The 14734-nt window shown below is 41.4% G+C and overlaps 2 protein-coding genes across 14 annotated transcripts in view; one reads left to right on the plus strand and one right to left on the minus strand.

Annotated features, from left to right (window-relative positions):
* AAGAB (alpha and gamma adaptin binding protein) overlaps positions 1-2524 on the minus strand; it is a 59490-nt gene extending 56966 nt beyond the window's left edge. Inside the window, exon 1 of one of the 4 annotated variants that reach the window (XM_054451140.2) lies at positions 1998-2524. In XM_054451140.2, the coding sequence (XP_054307115.1) occupies positions 1998-2070 (73 nt within the window). In that variant the 5' untranslated portion in view covers positions 2071-2524. The other 3 variants (XM_054451144.2, XM_063652325.1, XM_054451142.2) reach the window with 3 other exon arrangements.
* IQCH (IQ motif containing H) overlaps positions 2225-14734 on the plus strand; it is a 247541-nt gene continuing 235031 nt past the window's right edge. For 7 of the 10 annotated variants that reach the window (XM_054451132.1, XM_054451134.1, XM_054451136.1 and 4 more), the window contains exons 1-3: positions 2249-2388; positions 8722-8844; positions 10592-10686. In XM_054451132.1, the coding sequence (XP_054307107.1) occupies positions 2338-2388; positions 8722-8844; positions 10592-10686 (269 nt within the window). In that variant the 5' untranslated portion in view covers positions 2249-2337. Of the gene's footprint in view, positions 2389-8721; positions 8845-10591; positions 10687-14734 lie in introns of all 10 variants that reach the window. The other 3 variants (XM_054451129.1, XM_054451138.1, XM_054451128.1) reach the window with 2 other exon arrangements.

Raw genomic sequence — 14734 nt, forward strand, 5'->3', positions numbered from 1 at the left:
GTAATGAGACTATGGCTATTTTCTTTTCTCTGTATGCTAAATTTTACTTAGTATGCACTAGTTTTACAATGAAACAATTAAAGAAAAAAGAGGAAGGAAGGAAGAAAAGAAGGAAGAAAGGAGGGAAGGGAGGAAATGGGAAGGAGCACTGCTTAAAGGTAAGAAAATGGCCTAATTAGACCTGTTAGTTACCACTTAATTAAATGATATAATTAAGCTTTTATCCTAGCAAGGAACTTTCTAAGTGATCACAAATGATAACTAAGTCATATAATATCTGCACTGAAGGGACATCTTACCTAGTTCTGTCATTTGACAGGTGTAGCAAAGAAATTATAATTATACAATGCTTTACAGTTTACAGTGTGTTCAAAATGTCACATCATCTGTCCTTCAAATACTCCTGAAATAGGCTCATATGCCCCATTTTAAGGATCAGGAAATTGAGGGTTACAGAGATAGTAATGTGCCTTAATAATAATGTCTATGATTTATCAAATGTTTACTATGTGCCAGACTCGGGGATAAGCACAATCCTGTGAAAATTATCCCTACTTTATAGATAGAAGGTGAAGGGGCCGGGCGCGGTGGTGACTCACACCTGTAATCCCAGCACTTTGGGAGGCCAAGGCAGGCAGATCACTTGAGCCCAGGAGTTCCAGACCAGCCAGGGCAACATGGCCAAACCCCGTATGACGAGGAGAGGGGGGGCAATTAGCCGGGCGTGGTGGCACCCACCTGTAGTCCCAGATACTTGGGAGGCTGAGGTAGGGGGATGGCTTGAGCCCAGGAGGCAAAGGTTGCAGTGAGCCGAGATAACGCCACTGCACTCCAGCCTGGGCAGCAGAGTGAGACCCTATCTCAAAACAAAAATTAAAAAAAGGAGAGAAAAGAAAAAGTGAAGGGTAGCCAGGCACAGTGGCTCACGCCTGTAATCGCAGCACTTTGGGAGGCCAAGACAGGAGGATCACTTGAAACCACGAGTTGGAGACCAGCCTGAGCAACATAGCAAGACCCTGGCTCTACAAAAAATAAAAAAATTAGCCAAGGTTCGTGGTGTGAGCCTGTAGTCCCAGTTACTCGGGAGACTGAGGCAGGAGGATCGCTTGAGCCCAGGAGTTCAAGGCTGAAGTGAGCTATGATCGCATCACTGCACTCCAGCCCGGGCGACAGAGCTAGATCCCGTCTCTTTAAAAAAAAGAAATAAAGACAGGAAGGAAGGAAGGAATGTAGGTAGGTTAGGTGACTTGCTCGAGATCATACAGCTAAGTCACTGCTCTGATTCTAAGCCATACACTTAAAACAGAAGTCTTGAGTTACCTATAATTCAACTTCACAGAGCCCTTTAGTAGAGTTGGCTTATGATGCAGTCCCATGTTCTCTCTTTTAAGGGTTACTAAGTCTGACAGCCATTATGAGGGTCTATAAGCAAAAGCTCTAGCCCAATCATACTCAAAAACTCATGTTGGCGGAGAGCCCATGCTTCAGAAGAAAGGCGTGAATAACTAGAGTGGAAGGGACAAAGCTAACAAGTCTTATAATGTACACATTAAGAAGCAGAATAAACTTCAGAGTAAATAAGCAGAATAAACTTCAGAATTCAGAGTAAACACTTTCTCCCGGAGCAGCAAGGATAGCAACATCACGATATCAACAATTCCAGCACCTTACACTCCTGTAACCTAGCGCACTTTCCGGAGAGCCTTCAGGTTCATCTCAACGGATCCTCGCAAAAACCTGTGGGCTGGGCTGGGCAGAGCGGGAAATCAGTCTCATTTAACACAGGAAGCCGAAGGAACGCAGAAGGCCGGGTGGGCAGAAAAGCACGAGATTAAGAGCTAGGGGCAGCCACCTGGGGAGACTGGGCGCCTCCACTGACTGGAGGAAGAACGCAGGGCCCGCGGCGGGGACGAGGCCCAGAGAGACCGTGGTGCTGGGTCCGTTGCCCGCCGAGGCTCAGGGGCCTCGGAGGTCGGCCCAGGTGCCTATCTACTCACGTTGGACCAGCTGGTCTCCGGAGAAGGCGGAGGAGCAGCTGGTGACCAACGCACAGGGTACGCCAGCAGCCATAGCTGCGCTCGCGAGCCGGTTCCGTCAGGCAGTCGCTTCCGCCTTGGGCTGCACCACGGCTGCCGGCGCGAGGGGGAGACAGGCCGGGGAGGGCGTTCTCGGAATGACCAGGCTGGCCTGACCCCGCCTCTAGACCCCCTTCCGCTCCCAGCGTGGAACAGGCCAGGTCGCGCGCGCGGCGTTGCCATGGGGACGAGCGGCCCCGGCTGAAGGTTTTCGTGCTTGGAAACCGCGCCTTCGCGGAGGTAGCGGTTCCCTGACCTAGCGATGGCACAGAACACTGAAAACCACGACCCTGTCGGATCCATCTTAATCCAGGTGGGAAAAGGGCTTCTCCTGGCCCTGCCCAGCCGCGCCACTTCCGAGCGAGGTCCTGCGCGCCGATTCACAGACGCTCACCCATTTGGTGCGCCGCCCCTAGACGGCCTCCAGTACGCGAGAGGCTCCCAAAAATGCCTACCCAGACCTTCCCCCACAGCCCAGCACACTCCCGGTGACTTACCCTATAGGTTACGCCCCAGAAGCACGACTTTCTGCCTCTGGGAAAACTCTAAAACCGTTCACCTGGAACCTTTACTTCAGAAAAATTCACCTCACGCTGAGGCATCATTTTTAAATGTTACATTCTGAAAAATTTGAACCCATGACGTCGGGAGTGGAGGAGGGACAAATCGGACACTCTAGGAGGTGATAAGAAATTTGGAGACAAATTGAAATATGTGAATTGCTTTTCTTAAACACCCCAGTTTTTTAGATCTAAATGTTCCTCGTTGGAGAACACACAGAAAAATCAAGATAACTTGGAATGAAAAAATGTGACATTTAAAAACTTAGTGAAAGACGTTTTTAATTTGATAGGGGAAATGTCAAGAAAGTCTTGTCCAATACAGCTCAATTTGTAACAGTTGCACTCAGATGTTTCTGAAATGATCATGGCATTTTGTTTTCACATTTATGTGAGGTAACTTTAAGATATTTCCACATATATCATCGGTTTTAACTATCACATATATAATAGCTGCATTTGACTAAGTCTTGAAGTCATTTGTCTAAGGTCACTCTGTCAGGACTGTCACTCAGTTGGTCTGAAGTGGGTCTTACTCGTCAAAGGGATCTAATTTTCTGGCAGAATTTTGATCTCTTACCTCCCATCTAGGAGAGACTTCCCTAAATGTACCTTTTCCGAAATACAAGCCCCCGAACTCACCAATTTCATAGACTTCCCCATTAAGAATCATACCTAAATCTTACCTGATCTTTTCTCACCCTCACTTTCACCATCACGCAGCAATGAGTTTAGCCAAACTGCGAAGTCTGAGGGAAGAGTCCCCAAAAAACTGCCCTAACTTCAACACTCACTACCTGCAAGTTCAGGGGTCCCCAGAACTACTTCACTTCAGACCAGCTGGGTACAAACTTAGGGGCCCCATCACCACCCTCACATTCAATGATTCACTAGAACTATTCGCAGAGCTCAGGGAAGTGCTGTGCTCACATCTCCAGTTTTATTATAGTGAAAGCATACAAATTAATCAGCCAAGGGAAGAGATGAATAAGACAGAGTCCAGGAGGGGTCCAAACATAGAGCTTTTGGTCATCTTATCCCTGTGGAGTCATGGACGTCATTACCTGCATTACTTCCTCCCAGACACAATATGTGACAATATGCATAGAATATTGCAACTAGAGAAGCTTATCTGAGGCTTTGATGTCCAGAGTTTTTACTGGGGCTCAATCTCACACTGCCCTTGTGGTTGACCATTAATCTCCAGCCCCTCGTGAATACTTTTAGTCTCCCACTGCTCCAGAGGTCTGAGCTGATACAGCGTGGATCAAAACACCCATTATAAATCATGTTGTTAGACTGTCTGGTGGCCAAAGCCCACAGACAAAGACACTTCTATCAGGCAGGACATCCCAGGGGCCTAGGGATCACCTCCCAGTAGCCAGGGGCAAAGACTGGACCCCTCTTTGGGTAAGGTTAATTCTTTGCTGCACATACCCCCTCTTTTTATAGATTCCAAATAATTAGAACAATAATGGAGACTCTTACCTAGGATACAACATTATAGTAATAGATAACTGTTGACACTGACTTGTGAGATGGATCAGAAGAGCTAATAGTCATATCCATGTTGATCTGCACCCCTACTTGTTTAAAAGGATTTCTGTGGACATATCAAGTAAAGGGCTGTGTAGAGGAAGAGAGCCTACCTGTTAACCAGATTATTAAGACTGATTCCTGTATAGTATAAAATTCTATTCTCTACATGTAGAATATGTATAGTGAGGAAATTTGGAAGACTTTCCCTACTTTCTTAATGAATCCTGAGAATTTGTGAGTATGTAGCACCACCCAAATGTGCCAACGTGGATTCCACTTCTACTTGGGGCTATGATTTATTTCCCTCAGACAGGCTACCAATAATTAGTATGTCTAGTGGAAAGCACTTGATAGGGAGTCAGAATACTGAGATCTGACCATGGCTTTGACAGTCTCACAAGTAGTGACTTTGAGCTAGTCACTCACCTCTCTGGACCTCACTTTCCTCTTCCATAGGACATATAGTTTGGATTAGGTTCACTTCTGACTCTAAATTGCCCCAATTTCCCCAAGCTACATCATTTACTGTAAAAGTAGACTTCCTTTGTTGTTAGCCTAGGCAATCAAATTGTTTCTGGCAAGTCAGTGAGTGAGTGAGTGTGTGTGTGCAATAGACTGTAAAGCAGAAGTACTTTAAATTTCTACATGCTTCACCCTAGTATGGTCAGTTAGGTCTGTGTATCAGTCAGATATATTAAATAGTTTTTTAGACCAGTGGTTCTCAAAGGTGTTGTAGGTAGTATTTTTTAGCTCCAATTTACAGAAGACACTTAAGTACAAAGAAGTAAAACATCTTGCCTATTGTAATACATCCAGTATGTATTGATCCTTAAATAGGCTATGGCATGTTCATGAAGTAATCTTGAAGTGTGGTAGTGACTCTGGGAAGTTTCCAATCATGCTTTGTAAATCTTAGAAGCTTTGTTTTTATGCTTCATTAAAATGTGGTATATTCTTAATATATCTTTATAAATGCTTGCTTGACCCACATATTAAACATGTTTGTGTAACAAATATTACCTGATCTTATGATTCAAAATTAGCTTTTTAATTAAAATCCAACAATTGTGTGTTAACACAAAAATCCAACAATTGTGTGTTAACAATGATCTTGGAAATATGGGAGCTCAACTGACAGTTTGCTATTTTCATTCTTTCTGATTGTGTCTGATTTGTTAGGTGCATACAATATAAAAATGAATGAAGTTGGCCAGGCGTGGTGGCTCATGCCTGTAATCCCAGCACTTTGGGAGGCCGAGGCGGGTGAATCACTTGAGGTCAGGAATTCAAGACCAGCCTGGCCAACATGGCAAAACCCCGTCTCTACTAAAAAATACAAAAATTAGCTAGGCATGGTGGCAGGCACCTGTAATCCCAGCTACTTGGGAGGCTGAGGCAAGAATTACTTGAACCTGGGAGATGGAGGGTGCAGTGAGCCGAGATTGCACCACTACACTCCAACACAGCAAGCAGCACAGCAGGACTCCGTGTCAAAAATAAATAAATAAATAAAAGGCCAAGTGCGGTGGCTCATGCCTGTAATCCCAGCACTTTGGGAGGCCGAGGCGGGAGGATCACCTGAGATCAGGAGTTCGTAAACCAGCCTGGCCAACATGGTGAAACCCTACTAAAAATACAAGAATTAGCCGAGCATGGTGGCAGGCTTTTATAATCCCAGCTACTCAGGAGACTGAGGCAGGAGAATCACTTGAACCCGGGAGGTGGAGGTTGCAGTGAGCCAAGATCGCGCCATTGCACTCCAGCCTGGGGGACAAGAGCGAGACTTCATCTGAAAGGAAAAAAAAAAAAAAGAATGAAGTTAAAGATAATTGAGGTGATGAGAATGACTCAGCCAAACTCTAGCAGAGATGAAGAAAATGGAATTTTATATTGCTTTTGACAATATAGAGTCTGGTTTCATGGCTCTTGTAAAGTCTAGAGCAAATCTTTGCTGCATTAAATCTTTCAAGGGCTTCTCATTAAGTAGCTCTGTCCCCAAATTGTCAAAATAATAATCTTTCTCCAAGTAGAAAATTTATGGAAAATAAGGTGTTTGATGATCACAGAGATGATGGATGATATGTAAAATTTCAATATGGTAGATTGGATCTATTTGAAGAAAGAACAGAGATTTAGAACTCAATCTCTTTTTCTACCCAAGTCTGGTGTAACTTTTTCTATAGTACTTGTCTCTATTGCAATTATACAAACAGATGAGTGGTTGTTAAGAGGGGAGGAGAAAATATCTAGCAAGAAAAGGAAAAACTCTTGAGAAAGATTAGGGAGCAAGTTATTCAATTAACATTTACATAAATTCAATTAACATTTACAGAGTATTAGTTATAGTGTAAGGAGTTTCCCTAGATTTTACAGTTCAGAAGAGGAGAATTAACATTTGTTCAGTGCCCTCCTATGTGCTTAACACTATACAAAGTACTTATATTTTTACTCATTGTATTCTTGCCACTGTTCTGAGATAGCTATTATTATTCCCATTTTACAGATGAGAACACTAAGCCTCTAAGAGGCTACGTAACTTTCCCAAGTTCAGTTTAGTAAAGAAGGAAGCAGGATTCCAGTTCATATGTGTCAGCACCAAAGTCTATATTGATTCATTTTCATACATATTACCTCATTTTCATTCAACAGTTTTAAGTAGGGTAATTCTTTTTTATCCTGGACAAAGAAATTAGAAATTCAGAAAATTTGGATGTATATGGAAATCGTGTGACCAATAAGTGATAGAGCTAGAAATTATATTCAGCTGCCTTTTATTGAGTTCTTGCTATGTACCAAGCCTATTACATACTATCTCACAACACTATGATGAAGTATCATTGTCCACACAAGGCAGGTGAAAAAAAAACAAACCTTTGGTACAGTTTTTACTCCCTCCAGTAGTTGATAGACATAATTACAGAAAGATACATGGAGCTACAGATACTAGAAGAGGGAAAGTCAGTACCTCAAAGGAGGAACCAAAAAATGCAGGCCTAGAAAGGGCCTTGCCCTTGAACTGCCTCTCTGTACTTTCCAAATGTCTTCAGACAATAGATGGCAAATCAGCTTGCAGCAGTAATTTGGACAAAACAATAGAAAGAAGTACATCTTTATCCTTAGTGCTTACAAGCAAGCAGTAGGTATGTTCAGATTTCAATCTGTGAGCTCTGAAGGCCTTACCTGACAATTTGTGAAGAGTACAAATGACCAGATGTGTCTGCCAGACTGTGATGCCCATCAGTGAAAACATGTAAATTCTGATCTTTTGAATACTTGGCTCCATGGGAACATTTGAGATTAATCAGTAATGCAGGCTGGATCAGTGTTGAGTCCAGTTATACTAACAGAGAAAAAGTAACTTCTTCAAAATGCCTTTAGCAACCCAATTTGCAGATTGTTATTGGTGTGACTATTGCTGAAACAGGTGTTGGGTTCATAAATTTGCATAACAAAATGTTTTTCTTGTGGCAGCAGCCCATACAATAATTGGTGCCATCTGTATTTATCTGAAGTTTGGTTTCTAATATGAATGCAGAGAATCTTGTGCTTTCAAATTTCATAGGGCCCATTTTATTTTGAGGGTGCCTGATGTTGGAGAGAAGTCCATCATTTCCAAGGAAAGTACAAATTGAAGGAAAAATGTTAAAGTAATAACATGTGTTCCTTTTTCTTCAGGGATTATTTTCATTTCTCACTACATAAAACAAAATCAAGGTCACAACACCTACCAAACTACTTCTTCAGAGCAGTAAGTGGGGAAGACCCAGCCTGGGATGGAAAACCAACAGGCACTGACAACACATTTACAATAGTCTTTTGAAAGACATTGCTTCTGCTACAACTTCTTTGCTGGAAGTTTTTTGTTTTCTTTCCTCTTAACCAATCTGTAGAAATTGGAGTCTGGCACAAACCTCTTATCATCTCTGACTGAACTCTTACCACTTAAGAAAGTAGAAACTATTTGAGTTGCAGTGTTATCTTAAATCTATTTCTCATGGGAGAAGGAAAAACAGAAATAATATGAAAGCATAATTTTTCACAATCTGAGAGACAATAATAGAGCATTCTCAATAAAGAATGCCTTAGAACCAGGCCAGGCATGGTGGCTCATGCCTGTAATCCCAGCACTCTGGGAGGCCGAGGTGGGCAGATCATGAGGACAGTAGTTTGAGACCAGCCTGACCAACATGGTGAAAGCCCGTCTCTACTAAAAATACAAAAATTAGCCAGGTGTGGTGGCATGCACCTGTAATCCCAGCTACTCAGGAGGCTGAGGCAGGAGAATCGCTTGAACCTGGGAGGTGGAGGTTGCAGTGAGCCTAGATCACACCATTGCACTCCAGCCTGAGCAAGAGTGAAATTCCATCTCAAAAAAAAAAAAAAAAGCATGCCTTACAACCATAAAAGTGGTCCTTTTCAATGAATACCATAAAATCAGCTTTGTGTCTCTACCAATTCAAGTACATTGCAAACCTTTAAGATAAATAACTGCTATAGGTGGACTATGTGTGGATTATTTCAATATTTTTCATTTTTTATACTTATAGATCCATGAAGACCTTTATCAGTTAAAGGAGAAATTAACAAAATTCTCACCTGAGGAAAAAGGAGAGACTCTAGACGTTCAGAGTCTTGAAACAGCAATCAAAAGGACTGAAGTGGGGTTAAGAGTAAGTAGAGCTTTAGATATTAAATAAAATACTGGAAGGAGACAAAGCATCCTCTAGAAGAAAGGAATTGCAGTTCTCATAGAGTCCTGCATAATTCTGTAACAAAGCTGAATTTAGGACAGTCATCAGCATTCTTGTTTTGTTATTTGTTCTCATGATAATTATTAACTGATTGATTTATATTCTTTCATATTTTACAAAGAATTTAAGTAGGTTAAATGTAAGATTATGCAGTGACAACTCCTAAAATGTGGTTTTATAAAAATAACTTGGAGTATGAAAAATAATTACTATTACTTGATCTTAGCCAAAAGGCCAAGAAGCGATGAAAAATAATTACTGTCAATCCAACAATATGCCTGACCAATATATTGCAGATTTTCTGGGATTTACTGAGATTCTAAAAGAGAAGAGTTGGCTGGGCGCAGTGGTGCAGGCCTGTAATCCAAGCACTTTGGGAGGCCAAGGCAGGCAGGTCACTTGAGCCCAGGAGTTTGAGATCAGCCTGGGCAACATGGCGAAACCCTGTCTCTACAAAAAATTTTTTTAAAAAATTAGCCAGGCATGGTGGCACACGCCTGTAGTCCCAGCTACTGAGGAGGCTGAGGTGGGAGGATCGCTTGAGCCCAGGAAGTTGAGGCTGCAGTAAGCCTTGATTTCCCCACTGCGTTTCAGCCTGGGCTACAGAGTGAGACTCTGTCTCAAAAAAAAAAAGTATATAAAAAATAAGAGTTGACTTTCCCCTAATAGCCTAAATATTTTGAGCTATTTGTTTTTGTAATGTTATAATCAAGTGGGTAAAACTAAAGAAGTATACCAATATCGGGCCAGAGAAATAAAGTAGATAGGAACTTCACCATTACAAACAGATCTAAGGTCAGGGGAGAATCCAGTCTTTGGACCAGGATAATATTCATTTATGAAACAAGCTAATGGGGTCCATCTTCCATCAATCTCCACCTTCTATACCTCTTATTTTCAGTGTCTCTGCTCTTGATTCAGACTTTTAATCTACTATATTATCTGCTTCATCTCTCAGCTCCCAACACTGTGAGAAATGTGGTATATTTTGTAGCACATCATTGTCATATTACCTGATGGTGAAAGGGATGGACCCAGCTGGAGTCTTTGGGTTGGCTCATTTAAATAATGTTACCTAAAGACCAAATGCTTTCTTTGGATGCTTGCTTGAAGTCCCTGTAAAAAAAAAGACGTTACTCAATGTCTGTATTGCCTAGTAGATTTACCTGGCTAAAAATGCATTGACTGTTGTGCATAATTTTATTTGTAAAGAGTGCCATACAGGCTGGGCAATATAGGGAAACCCTGTCTCTTTACAAAAAATAAAAAAATTAGCCAGGCGTGGTGGCATGTGCCTGTGGTCCCAGCTGCTCAGGAGGTTGAGGTGGAAGGATTGCTTAAGCCTTGGAGGCTAAGGCTGCAGTGAGCCATTATCACACCACTGCCCTCCAGCCTGGGCAACAGAGCAAGACCCTGTCTAAAACAAACAAACAAAAAGAGTGTACCACAGGTCACTCAAGCTTTGAGTCTCAGTTTATTATGCTTTCTGGGATGGTTGAAGTAATTTGCCCTTGAGATGCCTAATGATACCTTAGGCACGTAATAATACATAGCATGTTGTGGTTTTGGCTTAATTACAGGATTCAGAGTATTAACCTAATGAAGTAAATTAGCTGAGTTTCTTAAGTCCACAATAATTGCCTAAACTTTGACATTTCTGTAACAGATTCACATTGAGAAGTATTTAAATGTTGTAAACCAGAATGTATTAACGACTTCTGTTAATGATGAGAGCTTATATACTCCCCTGGCTTCCAAATGGTAAGTAAAATAGCCATTTAGAGCCCAAAGTAAATAAAATTGGAAATAACTTTTCTCACTCAAGTGAGATGACTATAAAATATAGGCAACGTTTTCTTGGCTTTGTTAACATCCTTTCTATTAATTCTAGTAGAGATTTTGCATAAGAAATTAATGGTAGATCAAGTACAGTGAACATTGTTCAGGTGAGGGATACATTAAAACCAAGACTACACCATTAACAGTATATACATGGAACAGAATTGTACTTGTACCCCTCAAGTTTATGCAGATTTAAAATAAGTTAATGGTAGAATTTGGACTTCAATGAAGTGATTATGGATTATTTCTATTGAGTTCTAATGCTTGACACCGTAACAATTATTTCAATGTCCTGGGCTTTGCTGTTACTCTTTGTTATTGTTATTTTATAGTGAAAGGTATCTAAAATTTAACTTTTAAAGGAAACATTTTAATGCAAATCAGTTTTCACACTATTTAGATCACCTGGTACTTTATGGTTTTTAGAATGTCTTATGTGCTTGATTATACAGATAATTTTGGTATCCAGAGTAAACAAAACAAAAATAAAACTTGCTTGAAATATCTATTATGTGCATCCTAAGAGATGATTTATTAAAATTAGAATTGAGTTAAAAATAAGTGACCTTGCCTTATCTTTGGACTTTTTACACACAGGCCTCCTGAATTTGAATGAGTGTAGATTAAGCTTTTGTACTAAACTTAAAAATCCTGTAGCCCTTATTTGTGTTTTATATATGCACCCAGCATAAATGAAAAATATTAGGCAGTGAAGTAAAGTTTCATAAACAGTGCACAAGAAGTCAAGGAAAGCTGTAGACATAGCCAAGTCAGTACTAGGGAGCAGAGCTTTGGGTGTACATTGGACCTGTCTCCCTTTCCCTACATGAAGGCAGTGCCATGGGCATCCATCATCCTTTGGTAGAGGCAGCCCTTTCCTGGTCTCCCTATTGTTACCTGGACCTCCTTGCAGACATAAACATCTGTCATCTTTGTATTCAACACAGTTTCATCCCTACTGCCTGCAAGGCACTTGTATTAGTTATCTATTGTATAAGAAATCACTCATGTAGTGGTTTAGAACAACAATTACTTACAGTTTTTATGGGTCAGGAATCTGGGCACAGGTGAGCTAAGTGCCTGTGCCTCAGGGTGTCTCACAGGCTGCAATATAAGTATTGACTTGGGCAATCTCATCTGAAAACTTGACAATGGGTGGAAGGACAGGGAAAGATCTGCTTCCAAGCTCACTCATATAGTTACTGGCAGGCCTTTGTTCCTCACTATGTAGGTCTCTCTTAAGCTGCCTGAGTATTTCTACAGCATGGCAGCTGGTGACCCAAAAGAGATCCAGAGAGTGGAAAAGAGTGCCCTAGATGGAAGCCACAGTCATTTTGTAACCTAATCTCAGAACTGGTATCACGTCTACTCTGTTCTGTTGTTAGAAGTGAGCCAGTAGGTTTAGCCCACATTCAAAGAGAAGGGATTATACAAGGGCATGAATACCAGGGGGTGGGGATCATTGGGGGCCATCTAGGAGGCCAAATATTACTGTACTCCTCTATTTATCTTCCTGATCCAGCTATGTTTGCTCTGTCTCTCTCTCTCTCTCCCCCTCCTCCTTCTCTCCCTTTCTCTCTCCCTCCCCTACCGTATGTATATATATATATACACACACAAGAGAGCCTACCAAGGCAAAGTTCAGTGCCTATGTAGTTGGCAGCCAAGAGGCCTATAGCAGATAGAGAAGGTGTGTCATCAAAGGATCAAGCATACAAGCAGCAAGTAAGAAAGCCTCAGAATGGAAGGGGTGGGGAAAAGCAAACAGGAGAAGAGTTGTCACCAATTCTAATGAAAGAATCCAATACTCAAGTTCTACTGTCTCTGTCTTCCTCTTTATCCTTTCATCTTGACAGAGAACCAGGAGTCTGGACTATACATTTTCAGGTTATGATAGCTGAAAAGAGCTACCTAGGTAGCAATTGCAGCTACAGAGAACAAAACAGAAAGTATCTGGCAGAAATCTTTTCTTACACAGTTCTCTTTTGCTAAGGAGTGCCTTTGCTCCTTACTAAGGTCTGGAAGAGTGAAGGAAGACATTGACTGGGGCACGGAGTTAGTTCCCAGAAGTGGTACTTGGATCATATCTTTCCTATTCAGTACGGTAGTATAATCATTGGCCTTCTTACCAGGAAGATGGGGAGCCTGTCAAGTTTGCATGGACCCTGTAAACCTGGAGGAGTGGCATGAGCATCTCTCAGTCCTAGCTGTGAATTGTAGGGCTAAAGTGGCATGCCATCAGAAATGAAATGAGATGGGACAAGGTTAAACAAAAAAACTGGAGAAAAATCCAAACTGGGTCTTCAAAGTAAACAAGCAGGTCCTGAGAGTCAAAATGAAAGTCATAGCATGTGACTCAGTAGATGGGAATATATAGAAACAAGAGAATCCCAGAGTTGGGAGACTATGGCTGGTGACTGACATTTTCTCTGCTCCCAATCATACCTGGTTCTGCACTTGCCCCAAGACGCTGTCATGAATAGACTTGGCTTCAGAGTCTGGCATGGACTGCTAGGAGATTATATCCAAAGCAGGTTACAGAGCCCAGAATTTCTTCAAGTTCTCGTGCCTAGAAGGAGGAGATGGGACAATTCATTGCATTTTTCTTCTAAGGTTCCTTAACGAAGTCCTTAGAATATACAAGTAGGAAGGTGTTTTTCATTTACCAATGGCACAACTCACTGAAGAGTGGGCTGCTTAATCACAATCTTGATCAGGGGATCAAAGAGGAGACTTAACTTTCCCTAAGTTTTGAATTGGGACAGAAGCAGGACCTGGCCTTTTATTGACATAGCCATCAGTCAAAGGATTTGGGCATATATTCATAATATGTGTATAATTATTTATAAATTATATATTTTTATTATATATAGTGAATACATTATAAAATGTACCAACATATAAATTTTTAGTAAGATAAAGATGAAATAAGTATTTTTTAAATTTTTTAAAATTGTATGAATAGCACAAACCTTTTAGTTCTTGCTAATAGTGTTCACTAACTATAATGTTCTGGTTGCTTAATCTTGTTAATTATGATGGCTTTATACTGGCTGTAATTAATATCTCAAGACAGCATACTCGGCCGGGCGCGGTGATTCACGCCTGTAATCCCAGCGCTTTGGGAGGCCGAGGCAGGCAGATCACAAGGTCAGGAGATCGAGACCATCCTGGGTAACGCAGTGAAACCGCGTCTCTACTAAAAATACAAAAAAAATTAGCCAGGCATGGTGGCAGGCGCCTGTAGTCCCAGCTACTCAGGAGGCTGAGGCGGGAGAATGGCGTGAACCCGGGAGGCAGAGCTTGCAGTGAGCTGAGATTGCGCCACTGCACTCCAGCCTGGGCGACAGAGCGAGACTCCGTCTAAAAAAAAAAAAAAAGACATCATACTCTGTACTTAGGTGAGGTTCAGCATTGATGATAGGTATAAGTCCATAATTTCAGTTAGTCTTCTAGATAATTTTTAAGTTTTGGGGTTTTTTTGGCTGACTTTTCTTAAGTTGGATTGGATCATCATCATTTTTACTTTCTAATATGGGTGAAGAAAAAAAGCTCATGCTAAGAGTAAAAATGTCAACTCTCATTTTCTTGTTCATGGATGCTTATTATCTTGAAAATACAGTGTGCTTTTTGCAGAAAGCCTTAAGACACGTCCGTTTTTTCAGTCTTAGCACACTTGAAATTAAATGACACAATTCATAAACCCACTGCATGAGTAAACTGCAGTCCATTCTAATGCGCTGAGAGCAGACGCACCAGTGCTGTTCCACTGTTTTGTGGTTTGGAGCCTCCACTCTCAGATTGCCTCCAAAGCTGCAAGGGACGTTACCACATGAGGGATCGAGTGACAGGCTGAATATTGAATGGTAGTACAAAGTAATTTCTTATTTATTTCTTTTTTAATGTAAATAGAAGTTCTTATACTTTCTTCACATGACCAATGGCATCATCTTATGTATCACCTCGG

The sequence above is a fragment of the Pongo pygmaeus genome, chromosome 16, assembly GCF_028885625.2.
Source record: "Pongo pygmaeus isolate AG05252 chromosome 16, NHGRI_mPonPyg2-v2.0_pri, whole genome shotgun sequence".
NCBI classification, from domain to species: Eukaryota; Metazoa; Chordata; class Mammalia; order Primates; family Hominidae; genus Pongo; species Pongo pygmaeus.